This window comes from Fringilla coelebs, assembly GCF_963513975.1.
Source record: "Fringilla coelebs genome assembly, chromosome: 3".
Taxonomy (NCBI): domain Eukaryota; kingdom Metazoa; phylum Chordata; class Aves; order Passeriformes; family Fringillidae; genus Fringilla; species Fringilla coelebs.
The window spans coordinates 58,042,303-58,059,869 of record NC_140030.1 but is presented as its reverse complement, the minus strand read 5'-3'; the positions used below and the strand labels follow the sequence as shown (position 1 = coordinate 58,059,869).

Sequence of the window (17,567 nt, the reverse complement as noted above, 5' to 3'; positions counted from 1 at the left end):
TATTGACATATTGAGAGTTTTTTACTTTCACATGATATATTTCAACTACTCCAGTTGAAATTCTCTCTACCTGTCACCTGTAGACTTGCCCATGGACTTGCAAAATGGGGAGTACTCCTTACTGAGCTGTAACCCATTTTTCTCCCATAATATCTGCTTCCATACTGTGAAGGTAGTGTTCTCCCTCTTTGCGGTCACTGTTTGTTCATTGGTAATACTGTGTGTGTCACTGCAACATTGTTCCTGCTTTCTTCCACACCTACCTTCCTGGTGGTGAAGAGTATCCCAGACATAAGTATTGCTGAGTTTAGTAATCTGCCTGTATCACTCTTCAGATACCTTCTACAGCATTGGGGATAGCTGGGGAAGGGGCGAGGACCACTGCCAATTTGTGGATTCACACCTGGATGGAAGAACGGGACCTCAGTCGTACATAGAAGCCCTGCCCACGATCCGAGGTACAGCGCTGGGGGAGTGGGATGCTGGCCAGGAGCCTGCTAGCCCATCTGAAGGATTAAGGGCTAAGGAGCAGAGCAGGGAGTGGAGCTCTGTCCACAGCTGCTGGCAGCTCTCCGAGGAGTCCAGCTGAGAGCAGATTATGCAAGTCCCAGAGGACATGTGGGTGCAGAGAGAGAGACAGAGACAGAAAGGAGCATATGATGCAAATACTATGCAGCGATAAAATGCAAAAGCAAAATAAAAAATAATTGTATAGGTCTGTGAAACCTTTCTCTTATTGATAAGACCTGCTTCATTGAATTGAGATGCAAAACCTCTTCCATGTGCCCAAAGGGACCAGCTACATCTTTGCAAATACAGCCTTTGTGAATGATTTCTATTAGTTATTCAATGTAAAACATAAAGGAATATGTCTAGTGACTTAAGGTCAGTACTTTTATTCTGGCCTGGTAGACTCCTGTCTCAGAGGGAAAATTCTTACCTTGAAGGAGTTCCTCTGAGCAAATTGCTCACCTCACATCAACAGATAGAAGACAGGTTGCTTCCCAAAATGAAACCAATCATAGAAGTCAGCCAGTCTTTTCAGTAAGTCTGTTGGTTTAAATTATTCAGTTAGCTTTAGTGGTTTCCATGTTAAATTATGTGTTGATATTCTTTGCATGGTGCCGTTACCAGGAAGAAACTGAAATAGTCATTGATATTTATACATCACGGGAAGTACTGCACTTCTTAGCTCAGAAGACAGATGATTAATCCAGATGTGTATATACTAGGTCTAAGAGATAGAGAGCACACAGAAGTTTTATTACTGGCACAAACCACGGGTGTTTCAGATGTTCCAATGCACAAGCTATGTGGACAAGAATGCTGCACCTCTTCTAATGCTTTAAGCAGTCACATTCTTTCTGCAGATGAATTAAAAGGAGAAGGGAAAGTTTAACTCAGTATTTACTGCATGAAATGATACCTTTTTGTTTTGTGAAAAGCTGACTTTTGCTGATGATAGTCTCTTAAGCCCTGTGAGATAATGTGATTTGATGGTATTTTTTGCCTCAGAGTCCTTCATGTATTTGAACTGACTTAGAAACTTCATAAACACGGCTGAAATATGCCCACCTTCTGGAGTGAAATGCAGAAGCTCCTTGGCAGACCATAGCATTACACAATAGTTAAAGAGATTTTGAGCAGTAAAACCAATCAAAGCTACAAGAAATATGAAGGACCGGAGCTAGATCATTCAAGAAAGATCTTGGCCTAATACCAGGGCTAGCCAATACCCTTTTGATGCAACTCCCTGCCAGACAGTTTATAAATTTTAATTTCTGCTGTGGGATTGACTCTCACTGCATCTGCTGCTTTTGTTAAATTGCTGTGTCTGTGTCCTGGAATACAAATGGGTGTTTTTCTCCCGACAGGGTATTACCGCCAGTACCGCCAGGAGCCTGTATCCTTTGGACGCATTGGATACACAACACCCTACTACTACGTGGGCTGGTATGAGTGTGGTGTGCCCATCCCCGGGAAATGGTAGCAGCCTGCTTTCCTGTCTTAGGTAGACCATGCTTTTCAAATGAATTCTACCAGAGGACGGTGAGCAACTGATTTGGAAAAGAAAAAAAAATTAAAAAATGGGGCAAACCAGTGAAGACCAGCTGCTCAAGAAACCATTGTGAAGACAAACATGGACACCCTTTACCAGCCTAAATCTGTGGTGCTACTTGATTTCTGCTTGGAAGCAGGGATAGGATATAAGTTTCCTTCTTTCCTTCCTCTTCTGTGTCTTTAAGGCACAAAGAGAAGGTTGCAATGTGTGCAACCTGTGAAAATTAGAACTGTATTAGCCATGAAAATTTGGAAGTTTATTATATCTTACAGGAACGACCTAAGCATGCTGTGCTTGCTTAATGGGATGCTAAACTGTCTTTTGCTGCCCGATGGGGCTCCCCTATGCAATCATGCCATGTAACTGGCCCCCCACCAAAGGCAGTATATTCTCCTGAAGACTTACCCTGTGGGTTCATCCACTGCTGGACTAATCACCAGGTCACAGTGTAAATTCACTTTGAGATATATCTGTATCTATATCTATATAAATACAGTACTGTACATCTGCAGAAATACTTCTTAGAGATGCTGAGATCTTCTTGTTCACTAGATAAATATGTTTGGAATTTTTATGTAAAAGGTGCTGTTAATTCTTTGAAATATCGCTATGCACAATATATTAACTGAGGAAAGAGCTGTATTCTTCTTGTGAGTACTGTTAATGTCACATTTGAATTATTGATCAAGACCTGTGTCCCACTTCATTGGCAGCCTTTGGACTGGATATTTAATGGGTTTCTACTCCTCTATCTGTGTTAGAGTGGCACTGTATGGTCCAGTAAAAACACATACACAGCAGTTCATCAGCATCAGTTAAGCTTTCTATATTTTACTATTTAAAAGTTTTAGTGCAACTTTCCCTCAATCCATTCTCATCTTATTTTGTATGTTATTTATTCCTTGTCAATATCTTTCATGGTACTGTGCAGAGGCACAGGATGAGTAATTCGGAAATTAGAAACTGCTTTTAACTTATTTGCTCTCCAAAAAGAAGCCCAAGCCACCTATACAGGAGTCAACTAGCTGGAAGCTCATTTGACCACAGGGACAAATTGGGATACACTTCTTTTTAAATACTACCAACATCTCTTCCAAGCAGACCAGAAAGCAGAAAGTGACAGGAATGAAAGGTGTAATGATTATTTTTCTGAAGGCGTTTGGAAGCTTGCAATAATGTTTCATGGTAACATCTCAAGAACCTTTGATCAGGTTAGTAAAACTCACCTGTTTTGGCATCCTGGGAGAATAGCAGTAACCTGGGGGACAGATCCAGTCTTCGGTCCATCTTTCACTCTTGTTCCAGCTTAGATTAGTGTAGGTCTAACACCTCTTGAGTTGCTTTCCTGTAGTTATTTTAAATTGTATGGGGGCAAAAAAGGGAATTAAAGTGATTAAAAGAGCATTTTCTTTTTCAAGGTGATTTGGGTTTTAACATTTTACTTTTGCTCACATATTTTTGCTTCAGTACAGTGCCAAATATATGGTCTTGAAGTATAACTTTTTTCCCTAATAAACCTATGATACATGGTTCAATTTCTATTTCATCCTTTCTGGTCATCTGCGTCAAGTAATCTACGTGACAAATTGTTAGCTTTCAAAAAGTCCTCCTTGGGACAGAACTAAGTGTCAACTTTTCATAAGGGACTGGGAGCACTTGAATGTGTTGTTCTCTTCAGAAGATGGTTAGCAGCTAGTGTGGACTTACAAAGGCAAATCATGCCTGACCAGCCTGATCGTGGTCTTTGTTGAAATGACTGCTGCTGTGCGCAGGGCAGAAAAGAGAATGTCACTGGCTCCAGGAAAACACTTGGCATGGTCTCCCACTGTCTGCTTGTAGCGAGACTGGTGGAATATGGCTTGGAGAGTTGGTCTTTAAGGTGGATGTGAAGTTAACTATGTTGTGAGGCTCAAAAGGTAGCACAAAGTCCAAATGACAGCTGGTTGCAAGTGCCACCCACCGGAGCCAGTACTGGGTCCAGTAGGGTCTAATGACCTGGACAGTGGGATGGAGTGTGTGAACGGAGTGCACCAACAGCAAGCTTGCCACACATACTAAACTGGGGCTGGAGAGTGCTTTATGTGCTCAGAGCTGCTCAAAAGAGGGACTTCTATGGGCTGGAGAAATGAGATGTCAGGAAACTCCTGAAGTTCAGCAAAGGGAAGTGGAAAGTCCCACATGTTGGTCCTTGTGGCAATACAGGCTGGGATGACTGTCCAGAGAGCAGCTTTGCAGAAGAGCTGCATTATACCTTCAGAGAATACAGGTGAATTCTGATTTGTTCATCTGAAGAGACACGGTTCCTTCATTCCCTGCTGGAAGTACCTTTGGGCTGGGACAGTCCCTTTCAGAGATGTCACTAGGGGTGAAGATCTGAGACAGTGTTTTTTTCTGCAGCCTTAGCTGAGGAGAAACTGGGCGGTGCTGGGGTTGGAGTGGAGGGCATTGTGCACTCTTCCCCTCAAATAGAAATCTTCTCTGAGGCTAAACCAGCCAGGGCAGAGTCAGCAGTAGGGCACAGCAGGGAAACACATGAAGTACGATGGTATACAGTCTGTTGCCTTCACTTTGAGGTCTGGATAAGTCCTCTGTGCTGTACAAAGTGATCTGATCAACACATTTGCATCCTTTGCCCCGTGTGTAGGGTAAACATAATATTGTGATACCAGGTAGTTTCTTGAAAAGATTATACTGATCTTGCTCTTTGCTCATCTAAGAGGTGGTGGGATTACAGAGGTGACTAAAAGCCGTGGCTCAGGAAAGCCGTGTCCCAATCCAGATCCTCTCTCCAAGGCCCTGTCAGTGTCCTGAACAATGGGCAGCCCTCTCCTTTCCTTCCCCACTTCCCTGCTGTCCCCACGATGCGCTGGTCCTGCCACGCCAGCACAGAAGAAGCAGCACACCCCCTTGGGAGGTAAATTGCCTCTCAGCTGAAGCAGCTGTACAGCCTTGTGGCTGCCCTGCACATCAGGGAGTGTCATACAGCTTTGGGTACTGCTAATGGGACAGAAATGCATCTTTTCCTCTCTCAGCTCTCCTCCCATGCCCCTCTTACTGGCAACATCACATCTGCATCTGGTTTTCGAGCTCTTGGCGCCAGCTCAGAGAATGCCATGTCCCTTCGGAGGCTGTGAGGGGTGTTGCACCACCCCTGCTTTTTTGCCTAAGTGACCTTGAGGGAACGGGATGGAGGAGGAGGAGGATCCCCACAGAGAGAAAATTCACACAGCTTGGGCCTGCATCGCCTCCGGTCCAAGTCTCTCAGGGGTGGAGGGATGCCAGGGCCCTGCCTAGTGGGGAATTGTACAGAGCTGAAAAAGAAAGGGATAAAAACACAACAGAGGAAGGGGTGGGGAGGAAAAGACAAGCAAGCTGCTCAAAGCATTGTCTGCCCTGGTCAGTTCCAGATGCAAATCTCTGATCACTGTACCATATTTTTGTGAGAATTGGGATTTCTGCCTCAAAGGCAGCAGAAACAATTGCCAACATGTGACAAACGCCAAGGGTTCTCAGGGGCAGCCAAAGCCCTGCATGTGGACCCAGCATGTGAACAGAGGAACTCTTTGGTGATGAAGGAAGCACTGAGTGTCACTTGGAAAGATGATAGAAGGCCTTTGTGGGAGGTAATCCAACCCTCTGAGCAATGTGAAGTGATCCTTGCAGTTCCTCTCTACAAGGAACGATACAGTTTTCTGTCTGCAGAACCCACGTCCTCTTTTCTTACCATGCAGATAGATGCTATTCAAGTGAAGAGCTGTATTCCTCTGGCAGAAGAGAAAGAGGAAAATGCAGAAGGGAGTGAGGTCAATGTGGCAGTAACCCAGCTCTGCTTCCTAAGGCAAAACTGGCATCCATGGATGTTTAAAGCCCCACCCAAAGACCCCTGCCAGCCTGCCTGAGGGCCCTTAGCTGGTAACATTTGAAAACAAAGCCATGCCTTGTACTGCTGCTCTCTTTCTCATCGTGTTTGTGTGTCCCATAAAGCAGGAAGCACTCCCACAGGACCCCTGCCCCATCACTCTGCCAACTGCATCACAACAGTCAGTGAAATGCATGAGCCTGGTGAGAAGGGGCACTCAGAGAGAATAACACAGGAATTGTACCTGAGTGCACAAATCCTGATGTCAACACTGGAGAGTCAAGTGTCAAAGGCAACAGCCTGGGGGCCAGGTCCTCAGGTACCATCAGTTGCCCTATGTCCTGAGGGCCAGCTGTGTCACCAGTGACAGTGTCACCCAGCCCCAAACATGGCCTGACCAGCAGGAGAGCTGGAGAACCTACACGTGTCCCATGCCAAGGAAGCACATTTTTGTGTTAGTGAAGCTGAGCCACAGACCGAGCTGCGTGAGCAAGGACACCGCCAGTGGGCTCAGGGATGTACTTCTCTCTTCAGCAGAGGAGAGCCTGCACATGGAGTATCTTCTGCCCTCCTGAACAAGGCCAGCTGGAGGACATCAATGAGAGGATGAGCCTGATGGTCAGGGCATACAGGGAAAGGCTGAGCACTGGGTTTGTTCAGACTTGGGAAGGGAAGGCTTGGCTGGCCTAATGGCCTGATGGAATCATAAAGGTGCACCCACAGTTTTGTGAGTCCTACACACACTGAAAGGCTGAAGGGCAATGGACACAGACTACTACGTGAGGAATCCAATAAATATTAAGAAAATGTCTGTTTCATCAAACATATCAAGTACAGGGACAGCAGCCCAGGGAGGTAGGGAAAACTCCAGCCCTGAAGGTGCTCATGACTGGCCTGGACAGGGCCATGAGTAACCTGATCTAACTTTAATGCTGGCCTTGCTTTGAAGTCCAAGTGTGTTGGATCTGCTTTTCAAAGCTTCCTCCAACCTGGAGAACACAAATCTATGAATGATACCAACTACTCCATTATGCAGCCAGACAAAACAAGAACGAAAATTTCACAAAAAACAAAGTTCAATCTCCACACATTTTCCACAGTGGATTTATTTATTGGACAAAAATAATCATAAATTCACAGAATGGCTGAGGTGGGAAGGGTCCAATCCTGCTGAAAGCCTGATTAGCTATAGCAAGACCATGTCCTCTTGCATTTTAAAGATCTCTGATGATGTAAACTCCACAGTTTCTCTGCCGCCTGGATCAGTGTTTAACCACCATCCCACAATAAAAAGTATTTTTCTTTTGTTTAAATGGATTATCCTGTATTTGCGTTTGTGCCCATTGATTTTTGTCTGTGACTGGATGCCACTGAGAAGAGCCTAGCTCCATCAGATCAGGGATATGATTCCACTGTGCTTTCTCCTCTCCAGACTGAAAAGTCACAGGTCTCACAGCTTTTTGTTACATCAGAAGTGTTTCTGCTCCTAAATGGAAGTTGCAAGATTATTTTGTGAGGAAGTGAGGGAGGCCCTGAGGGCAAAAGCAGGGAAGGGGTGTGGTTTGCTAGACCCCCATGAAGAATTTCTGACCTTGGTTTTAATTGCAAGTAGTTCCTGCACAAGCATTCCAGATGTGACTTGTGGAAGCTCTCAACTGAGCCTGAGGATCAGGTCACCCATAACTGTGGGCAATGCCCTCATGGTTTGCTGGAAGCCTCTGGATGGCAGGAAATACTGTTTGGCCAGGACTTATGCAGGTCCATGCTGTGGGGGATGAGTGGAGGGGCAGAGGAGCGGAGGTTAGGTTGGATATCAGGGAAAATATTTTTTCACCCAGAGGGTGATTGGGCACTGGAACAGGCTCCCCAAGGAAATGGTGACAGCACCAGCCTGACAGAGTTCAAGAAGCGTTTGGACACTGCTCTCAGGCACAGGGTGTGACTCTTGGGGTGTCCTGTGCAGGGCCAGGAGCTGGATTCAATGATCCTGATGGAACCCCTCCAACTCAGCATATCCTGTGATTCTGTTCTGTGTTCATTCATAATTTCACCCACATTGTGACAAAATTCTTTTAATGAAGGCACGGTTTTGGTTCAGGAGCAGTGAAATCCGTTCTCAGGTCTTAGAGAGAATCTTCAGGAAGAAGTCCATCCCTCATAAGACAAAACTTGCAGCCTGCCCTGTCTGAAGCTTTGGAAGGTTCTAAGTTGAAACAAATACAAAAACACTGTGATCCTGCTGGGCTTTCACTGGTGATAATTTTCCCAAGGTTGCAGGCAGTGTGATTTTCTCAGGAGTACTATGGGCAACAAGAACCAGTTTATCTTGCAGAAGGAATGAAAGCATTACTGACTGTTTCCAGGAGGCTTTCAAAGTCTTCTTGAATGTAATAGCAATAGTGTTTCTGCCCACCTAATTGCTTTCCACACTTCCATCCTTCTGAAGGTCTTTGTTATGTGAAGGCCGTCTTCATCATTAAAAATATGGGCTGAGTTTGTTTAAACTGCTGATAAAATCCCAGAAGCTTTTGTTGATTCGCTATAATTTCCCTCTATTTTTCTCATTCCTTTACTTTCTTCCTTTGGTAATTGGAGATTCTTTCTCAGAGCTGGGTGTATTTCTTGAAGCACTATGTCTTGAAAGTATGGTCTAAGGTATATCCAAAAATATTTCACAATTTCACTCAGAGGTTATTGTTCCTCCCTGGCACCCATGGGCATGATCTGTATCGTCCCACTCAATGCCTGCTACCAGATGTTTAACCTGCCTTGCCCACACATTTCTCTCCTGCGTAAACATAGCAGATGTTAATGCCACAAACTCCAAAACAAACGTAGCAGCATTTTCCCCTTCCCTCTGGTCAGCAGTATCATGAGGCAATAAAACAGAGGCAGTAAAACACAGGAGAGGGCCTGGGGTCAGATCTTCTCTGCTCCTCCACATGACCCAACATCTTTGCCTTCACGCTGGCCCCTGTCTTGCCTGGTCCAGGCTGCAGAACGTCTCCTCCTTGTGCTGCCCATGGATGTCCCGACTGAGCAGGAGTGCCTGCATTGCAGGTCGTGCTTGGGGCAAGCTCTTGAGCTGGAGCCAGCCACCAGTGAGTCACCTTCTCCCAGACTGCACGTGCCATGGCGCTGGGTGATGAGGATCATTTCGGGTTGCCTTGGAAGGTCAGTATTCATCGATCAGCTGGGGAGGGGTGGGAAGGGGCTGCTCGAAATGGCTCCTCAGAGTGTTGCAGCTGCCCTGCTCTTTGTCTGGGACAACCTTGAGAAGGTAGAGGGATGGTCTGAGAAAGGCAGAGGCCAACTGAACAGCTGCACCTGGCAGCCTGACAGACATCTGTGGGCAGATACTGGGAGTCCATCCCCCAGGAAAGGGCAGGGTGAGAGCCCAAACCTGTGCCATGGTGCTATACAGACAGAACTGCCTAAAGGCAACAGCATACACAGGAGAGGCTGCCCAGAGCAGATACACTCTGTGTTTTTTTGTTCTCTGCTGAATCAGCAGAGTATGTAAATACAAGTCAGCTGAGGTCTGTTTAGTTTATGCTGCTAATCAGCAGTGAATAAACAAGAGAAAATTGTTCCAAGCTCTGAGTATATTACAATTTCCTCTCCCTAAATGTGAGAAAAAACAAAACCTACAAAATTAATAGTATTGTCAACAACAGCTTTAGGCAGTGCAACCTAAACAAAGCAGAGAAGTAACAAACCAGAATGAGGATTTGTCCATTCATTTCAAGCAGTATTATGGGGTATTATTACATCTACTCTTCATTTTTTGGTACTCTCCTTCTCCAAAACTTTACCTTGCAAAACTGCACAGTGATGATCTTGTCCAGTGTACTGCATCAGCCTGGCTCCTGCACGGATCATCCGTGGTGACTCTGCAGCCCCTTTGCTCACTCTGCTGGTCCTCAGTCTGCAGAGGCTCAAAACTGATCTTGCCAACAAACATGGAATGACTTTCAAGATGATGGGGAATCTTCCTCTGATGGGAAGGCTGGTGATTCCTAGTTTTACTGCTTGCTTTTTGCACAGAAATAATCTAGGTTAGGTCAGGGCTGACCAACCATTTCCCAGTTACCTTTACTGCTGCTGCAGTTCTTATTTTTATATTTTAAGGTTACATTCTTTTTCTGGATTTTCAGCTCTCCTACTAGAAATATGCTTTAAGATCTTTTATTACAGAGAAAACTCTGCTTTGGTTTCTTCCTTTTGAAATTTTCTTCTGAAAATTATTCTGAAATTGTGTGCTGAAAAATCTGCTGGGACTGTTTTTCCTTAAAACACCAAAGGTTCAGAAACCAGAAAAAAACCCTGTGTTGCTCAGAGTAACTGACATGCCATTTTTTCATACAGTTAGTGAATCCCTATATTTATTATGTAGTATATAATAATATTTTATACATCAATCAATATATCACAAGACATTCAGTAACCTCTACTGAAAACAGAATTGCTTCAAAGAGACAGCATATAAGATACAGGGGCAAAATGTTTATGAGAGTTGTGTGAGTTGCATCTGAGGAGAAAAATGCATGGCATTGAAGGATATAATATGGTATATAGAAAAATCTTAGTGAGTTCTGGCGATATTCTGATGTTTCTAACAAGTGGATTAAGTGGGTATTAGAAGAGTTATGATGCTTACAACTTGGAAAATTCTGAAGACATTTGGAAATCTTCCAGTGGTTCACCTTTTACAGCACTCTCAGGAGACTGAATGTCCCTTGGTACTGCCAGTTACTCCAAACAGTTTGAGGTTAATTAAGCTGAGTGATCAAAATGTGATGCACTTTTTGTGATCCCTCAAACTTCTGAGATTCCCAGGTCTTGGCATCCTTTGCAAAAAGATACAGACCACAGTCTACCAGTGGAAAAGTTCTTGGTTCAGGAATCTTTGCTGTGTGGCAAAAGCAAGCTGCTGAAGACAGGTGTCTAATTTTGCTGTGCTGAGGGGTGCTCCTGTCATCTTGGTGTATAACTACAGATTTCCTTTCTCATCATCCAAGTTTTAATTTTTACAAACATTCCGTTCACATGAGAGGTCACAGCTCCAAAGAAGAGCTTAAGGCTCATGAAAAATGTTTTCTTGAAATAATCCTGTTATGTGTCACTGGGGAGGGAGAAATGTTGCGGTGTGGGTTAATATCTGCAGTGCATAGAATGTTGAGATTTTTATAGCTGCTGTGTAGAACAAGTGAGATTGCCTAATCTGCCTCTGTCCCTTCAAGGCTTTGGTTGTTGGCTCCATTATTGTGGGGGTGAGCATGCTTCCACATGGTGGGCATTCACTTTTCTATAGCTCTTAGCTTCCACCAGCCACATCAAAACCAACACATTTATTTTCCAAACAGAAAAGAGGCAAGAATCGGTACGATGGCCCGGTGCCCTCCGGGCTTTTGCTGACTTTGCCAAATCTCCCTTGTTCATCCCTTGCATGCAACTGAACCAGAGGCCTCCCTAAGTTAAACACTTTGCATTTCATTCAGTAGCAGTGCACCAAACCAATGCCGATTTGGTCCTCTTGGTTCTCACTCTGCCAAAGAATAACAGGAAAGGAGATTGCAAGAATGTCAATGGAGCACTCTCTGAGGTTTTTCCTCTACAAGAAAACCCCCTGATAAATATTATCCTTGTCTTAACATTGCTTCATGCAATTATAGAAGTATAAAAGGGACTCTTTGGAATCCTTGCTGACTCCTGATGCTTCACAGGACTGGACTTCAGATATCTTGGGGATCTGTCAGCATGGGACAAAATCTGGTCATGGGTTTCTAAGTTTCACTGCTCCGTAGAGACTTGTGCATTGTTTAGGGAGCCCAGTTATAGGAAAAGACCCTCAGTATAGGGTCTTGTTTTCAATCTTGCATCTTTTCTGCAAGCTTTTGTTTCTGTTGTTGTCACTGAGCCTGAAAAAACATTGTAAAAAGGCACTTTGGTACAGACTCCACACATTTCGCACACACCGGTCTGTAGTCCTTTCCAGGGTCTCAACTAACAGCTGGAATTGCAACTTCCTCCTTCATTTGGGCCATCAGGGTGTGGGTTAGCCAGCTGCCACCAGCTGCAAGGAGACAGTCTGGAGCTGGAGGCTTCAGACCACATGATTAATCCCCTTCCTATAAACCCCCTAAACCGCCTTTCCTATATTACAGTAGAAGACCTTTTCACTTCTTGAAAATGCAAAATCTGCCTTCTGGAAAGCTGAGGTTTCCTATTCAAAAATGGGGCATTAATTAGTAGTTTGTTGACTCATTACTGAACTGGGGACAAGTTATAGTTACATTGCAGTTGTCAGCCTCCACAGAAGAAAATTTAGAGATCTTGAATTTAAAATGGTATATGAAATTGGACAACTGTTTACAGATGCAATAAACTGAATGCTTTTGTTCGGTCCCACCTTGTAGTTTCTGCCCCCATGTGCTGGCAGGAGAGCAGGGCAGCTCTGACCACAAACTCACACTGTGGGTCAGTGGAGATGCCTCTGTTGAGCTTCACCTGAGAGGGTCCTTACTTTGAGGCCAGAAGTGACTAAAGAGAAATTAATATTTTAAAAAGAATGTACAGTGCCACATAAGGGTCTGTTTGCCATTTCCCCCCTTCCTGACTGATTCTAGGCATCTGTTTTAGGCACACAGCTAATGTGGCTTTCTCTTCGTGCATACTATTGCTGTATTTCCCTATTTTATGAGAAATGTTTATTTGGCTACTGTTATGTTGCTTTGTGTTTTATGATGTTGAACTGGGAAGTGGTTCTCCTTCAAGACTGAATAGATCTAATGGGAAATAATGCATGCCAGAATATACAGGCATGGTTTGACAGAAACAGTCAACCCTCAGATAAATTGCAGTTCTTGCACTTAGGTAGGAAATGGATCCACAGCGAAGCCAGCAGAGCAATGCCAGGTTTACATTTTGCTCCCCCTTGATGTGGGATGGTCTAGTTGATGTCTGTGTTGACATGGACAGCTTAACCCACTCTAGAATTCCAGGAATAACTCAAGGAATGGTGCATCCACATCTGAATATGTCCTGCTTGCTTAGACTTGTATTCCGGAGCTGTCAGCTTTTTGTACAGAGCTTGAGTAGCCACATTCAGACACATGAATTTGCTTATCCAGTTTGTCCCTACGAAGCTAGCGGAAGCTAGCCAGCTGTCGAGGGGCTGGGAGCCAGCTCCAGAACAGACTCTACTGTTCCTGAGAACAGCCAGTCAATCAATCACATGCTATTTTCAATGCAGGGTGGTGAATACTTCATATGAACCAGCTACAGGGGAAACTCCATATAATAAATGTTGGCATCACTACCAACATTTGATATTTTCCACTTGAAACAAACTGTGCTGTGCTTCCAGAGTTTCTGAGCGAACATGCTCAGACAGTAAGTAACTATAACCTAGAGCTGCAGGAAAAGGAAATGGAGGGTAAAAATGCTTTCTCGTCTTCCAGAAAATAAAAGGGGCACAAAACAAATTAAGAAGGTGAATGTGGGTGTTAAAAGAGACCTTTTGGAGGTCTGCCATTGACAGAGAAGGAGACATGAGAGCTAAGGCAGTGCTGGGGTTGTGTCACAGGGAAATGTGGGAATTACCTGCGACCAATGGACTTTGTTTTACTGTAACCTCTCTATGTGCCTGACACAAGGCAAAAGAGCTGCCAAATGTCACGACCTTCACTAGAACTTGCTTCCAGGGGCCAGAGAGTTTCTCTCTAAGCTGGTAGTACAGATGGTAGTAAGCAGGAGGAAGATATTTAGGTATGGTTAGGACACATTCCCACAGGAGAAACAGTTGAAAGCAAGGAGATTTGAGTGTCCTTCAATGGACAATAAAATTGGGACAGGCCCATAGCAGACTGCAGCTGTCCCAGGAAAGATTTGGAAATGAGAAGACAGTCCAAGGACGGGATGGTCAAAAATCCATCATCTTTCCCTGGAGGTTGGTGTGAAAAAGAAGTAGCAGAAATCTTGGCATCCAGTGTGTGGAAAGCCAACTTCTATGAAAGTGGGAGGAAGAAGAGTTAATTGCTGAGGGAGGGAGGCAGAACTTCACACTGGGAGGTTTTCCTTATTTTATGGAGCTGTTTCTGGGTTGTAGAACTTTTATGGGTCTCTGAGGCAACATCTGAGCTAGCTAAAAGTCCTGCTGAGCTGGAAAGAGCGCAAAATTGCATGAGCTAGAGATAAGAAAAAATATTTAACCCAATTTATATTTCCCCTTTTTGTAATCCACACGTTATTCACATGCTGATATTTGCTCTTTCCACCCCATCCCCCACCAATAAACCTTTCAAAACACTGAAGCATCAGAATTTTTTCCCCTAAAAAACATTGCAAAGGTCCTTAGTATCTTACACTGAAAAAGAATTTTGCATTCCTAAGCCTTGCCATTTCCAAGATGTTGGGGACAGGGATAAAAATCCATCAAGAAATGAAAAGTCTTCAGCATGGTTTGGGGTTTCAGTGGTTTCACTGTTTAGCCTGTGCTGAGAAGGCTTTCCAAAGTACACATCTCCTGCTAATGCCACTGCCAGAACACTACTCCCTCATCCATGTTTCAAATAGTCCTCCCAAATATATGAAGCAGGAGAAAGGGCCAAGAGTGGAAAGTGCAAAGCCCTAACAGAGCCAGAACATTCTGAGGTGGGTATCTACGTTACAGCCAGAGCATGGCTGGCCAGGATGAGTTCGTGTCTGCCCTGTACTGCCAGTACAGCACACACTGGTGGTATGGGGCAACACTAATGCTGTGCTTTTCAAGCCAAATCACTTTCCTCTGTGACTGAGACATCCAGGTCCAGGCCTCCCTTGTCCCCTGCAAGTCACAGGTAAGTTTGCTGTCATAAGTAGTTTCTATGACTGTAGTTCATTTTCCATTTTATATATACAATACTGAAACTGGAAGGCTATTGAAATGCAGACCCATGTTAAACACCCTGCTTGGCACTTTGAGGTACTAAAACAAGCCCTTTGGAAATCTATGGAGTGCAGCAATCACCAAAAGAGCCCCAGCACCCCCATCTCCATTAAGTCTCACTATGAATCCAGTGTTTACAAAGACTTGTTCTGAATTTAGCGTCTTCTGTCAAGGAAATGCTGAGTTATGTGAACACTTTTGAAATGTGATGTTTTCTTCAGAGCAGGGGGGAGGAACATGTTCCTTGCTGAGAGCCAAGCAGGCCCAAGCACTCTGCCAGGCCAGGCTCCTTAAGGATGTCCAGTATGGAATGGCAGGAGCATGGAGGGAAATCAGATGGCTGGGGACAGTAAGACTGATGTCACAGACCACAGCTGTCCCCTAGCCAACCTGGTCACCCACACCTTCCTCCACAAATTAGACCAGAAGGTAGGGGGGCTTGCTCTCAGGTCTCACTGAAACTCCCTTCTGCAGGCTGAGCAAATCCAGCTCCCTCACTTCTACTCATAAGGCAAGCGCTCTAGTCCTGACCATGCTCGTGAAATTTCTTCAGCTTATTGATGTGTTCCTAATATAGGAAACTTCAAAATTCCACGTGGTATTCTGCACATGGTCAGTTCAGTGCTGAGTGGAAAAAGCAGACACTTCCCTTAATCTGCAGGCTGTGCTTCTGCTCACACAGCCCAGGGAGCTGCTGGCCTTCTCTGCTGCCCTTGGACAGAAAGGACAAGAGAACAGCCCTGATTTTGCTCATGCTTAAATTAGTCACTAAATTTATCCTGGCAGGCCTGAGAGCAAAATTTGGATCAGAGTAAACAGCTTTCAGTCTCAGTACTTGGGTTTTGTCTCCTATCATGAGTTAAGGAGAAGAGCAACAGGGGGATGCAAAAACCAATAAAAAAAAATAACTAAGATACCTCGAACCAAAACCCAGTGAATCTGTAAAGTGCTGACTACTAAAACTTGAAGGGATGAGTGTAGAGGAAACTTGTTTATCTAATTCACACAGCTAAATTCATCTTCTAGGCCTACACCAGGACCTTTCTGGGCAGGCACCTCCTCCCTGTGGAGGTGCAAGACCAAAGTCCATGGTGCTGTCAGCCTAAATCTTTAACTGCTCATCCATTTTCCTACACATCCATGTGACTGGTGCACAAAACAGTAGCCATGAGTTTTCTGGGACTTAAAGGACCTGCACCACCCCTCTAGGTGTCCCTCAAAGCTCTGGCCCCTCAGGCCCCCATGCTCCCTAGGAAGTGTGTCATATGCTGAGCTGCATGACTGTGCAGAGTCCCTGCTTATAGTGGAGCTGTATCCAGCATTGCAAGACACAAAAGTGATACAGAAATTCAGAGAGGTGGTGAAATGCTGGCTTTAAAAAGTCAGTGAGAGCCAAGGGAAAATGTTTGTATTCCTTCATCAAGCTGAGCTGTTTACATCTGTGATTCCTTCTTCACATACTTTGCACTTATGGTCACGGTGCTGCTCGGGAAACACTTGCATGGGCTTGAAGTCAGCTGCCTACAGGATCCTGGAGGCCTGGGGGGACTGTCACCCCCAGCCAGCAGGACAATGGCATGGCTCGGAGCAGAAGCCTGAAGCAGTGACATGCTGCATTTCAGGAAACAAGAAGACTGAAGTTACAAATCTGCTGAAGGGCTGACTGCAATGAACCTGGAAAGGCTGGCCATTTCTGGTAATGCATCATATTCTTTCCATCTGCAACTACAGATTGCATTTTCAGCAAAGTTTGGTTAATTTAATTTCCGGTGTTTTTTTTCTTCTTCGTGATGCTCTTTGCTCTTCAGGGGTCTGACTAATAGCAGAAATGTTACAATTCTTTCCACTTTCTTACTGCTTGTATTTGCAGCCAAGCATTGTCCATCCACAAGGTTTGTGTAAGTATAACCAGCATTTTGCTGACCACTGCCAAAAATGCCCTTATAGGTAAACCATCTGAAACACTTACACAAGAGGAAGCTCTATGAGGGACTGAGGTCACTTGGTTTGTTCAGCTTGGAGAAGAGGAGACTGAGGAGAGACCTCATTGTGGTCTTCAGCATCCTCGCGAGGGGAAGCAGAAGGGCAGGTACCGCTCTCTTCACTCTCGTGACCAGTGAGAGGACTTGAGGAAACAGCGTGAAGCTGAGTCAGAGGAGGTCTAGGATGGGTATCAGGAAAAAGTTTTTCACCCAGAGGGTGGTTGGACACTGGAACAGGCTCCCCAAGGAAACGGTGACAGCACCAGCCTGACAGAGTTCAAGAAGCGTTTGGACACTGCTCTCAGGCACAGGGTGTGACTCTTGGGGTGTCATGCACAGGGCCAGGAGCTGGACTCGGTGATCCTGATGGCTCCCTTCCAACTCAGCATATCCCATGATTGTATGATTTATTTACTTATGGGCATTGGCAGGATCAGAACATGAAACATTTGTATTTAAGGAATTTTCAACTTAAATGGAGGAGCTATGTGTTTATGGATCCTGGAAAATGTTTCAGGTCATTCAAGATAAAGATTCTGAACTCTTTCCAGGGATGAGAATCTATTCCTGGCCATGGAGACCACAAGCATAAATGAAGTACTGATTTAATTTAGAAGAGAGGGTGGAAAGAGAGAAGAGCTTACCCTTAGGGTGTGCTATTTAAATATTGCAACTCACACAAAATCACCAAGTGTTAGTCTGCTTCTCACCCCAAAGATAGTTGTGTAAATTAAA

The 17,567-nt window shown here is 44.7% G+C and overlaps 1 protein-coding gene across 1 annotated transcript in view; it reads left to right on the top strand.

Moving 5' to 3' along the window:
• FNDC1 (fibronectin type III domain containing 1) overlaps window positions 1-3,573 on the top strand; it is a 61,628-nt gene extending 58,055 nt beyond the window's left edge. Inside the window, exons 19-20 of the mRNA XM_084203120.1 lie at window positions 336-458; window positions 1,875-3,573. Coding sequence (XP_084059246.1) covers window positions 336-458; window positions 1,875-1,990 — 239 coding nt within the window. The 3' untranslated portion in view covers window positions 1,991-3,573. The remainder of the gene's footprint in view (window positions 1-335; window positions 459-1,874) is intronic.
• The last annotated feature ends 13,994 nt before the right edge of the window (window positions 3,574-17,567 follow it).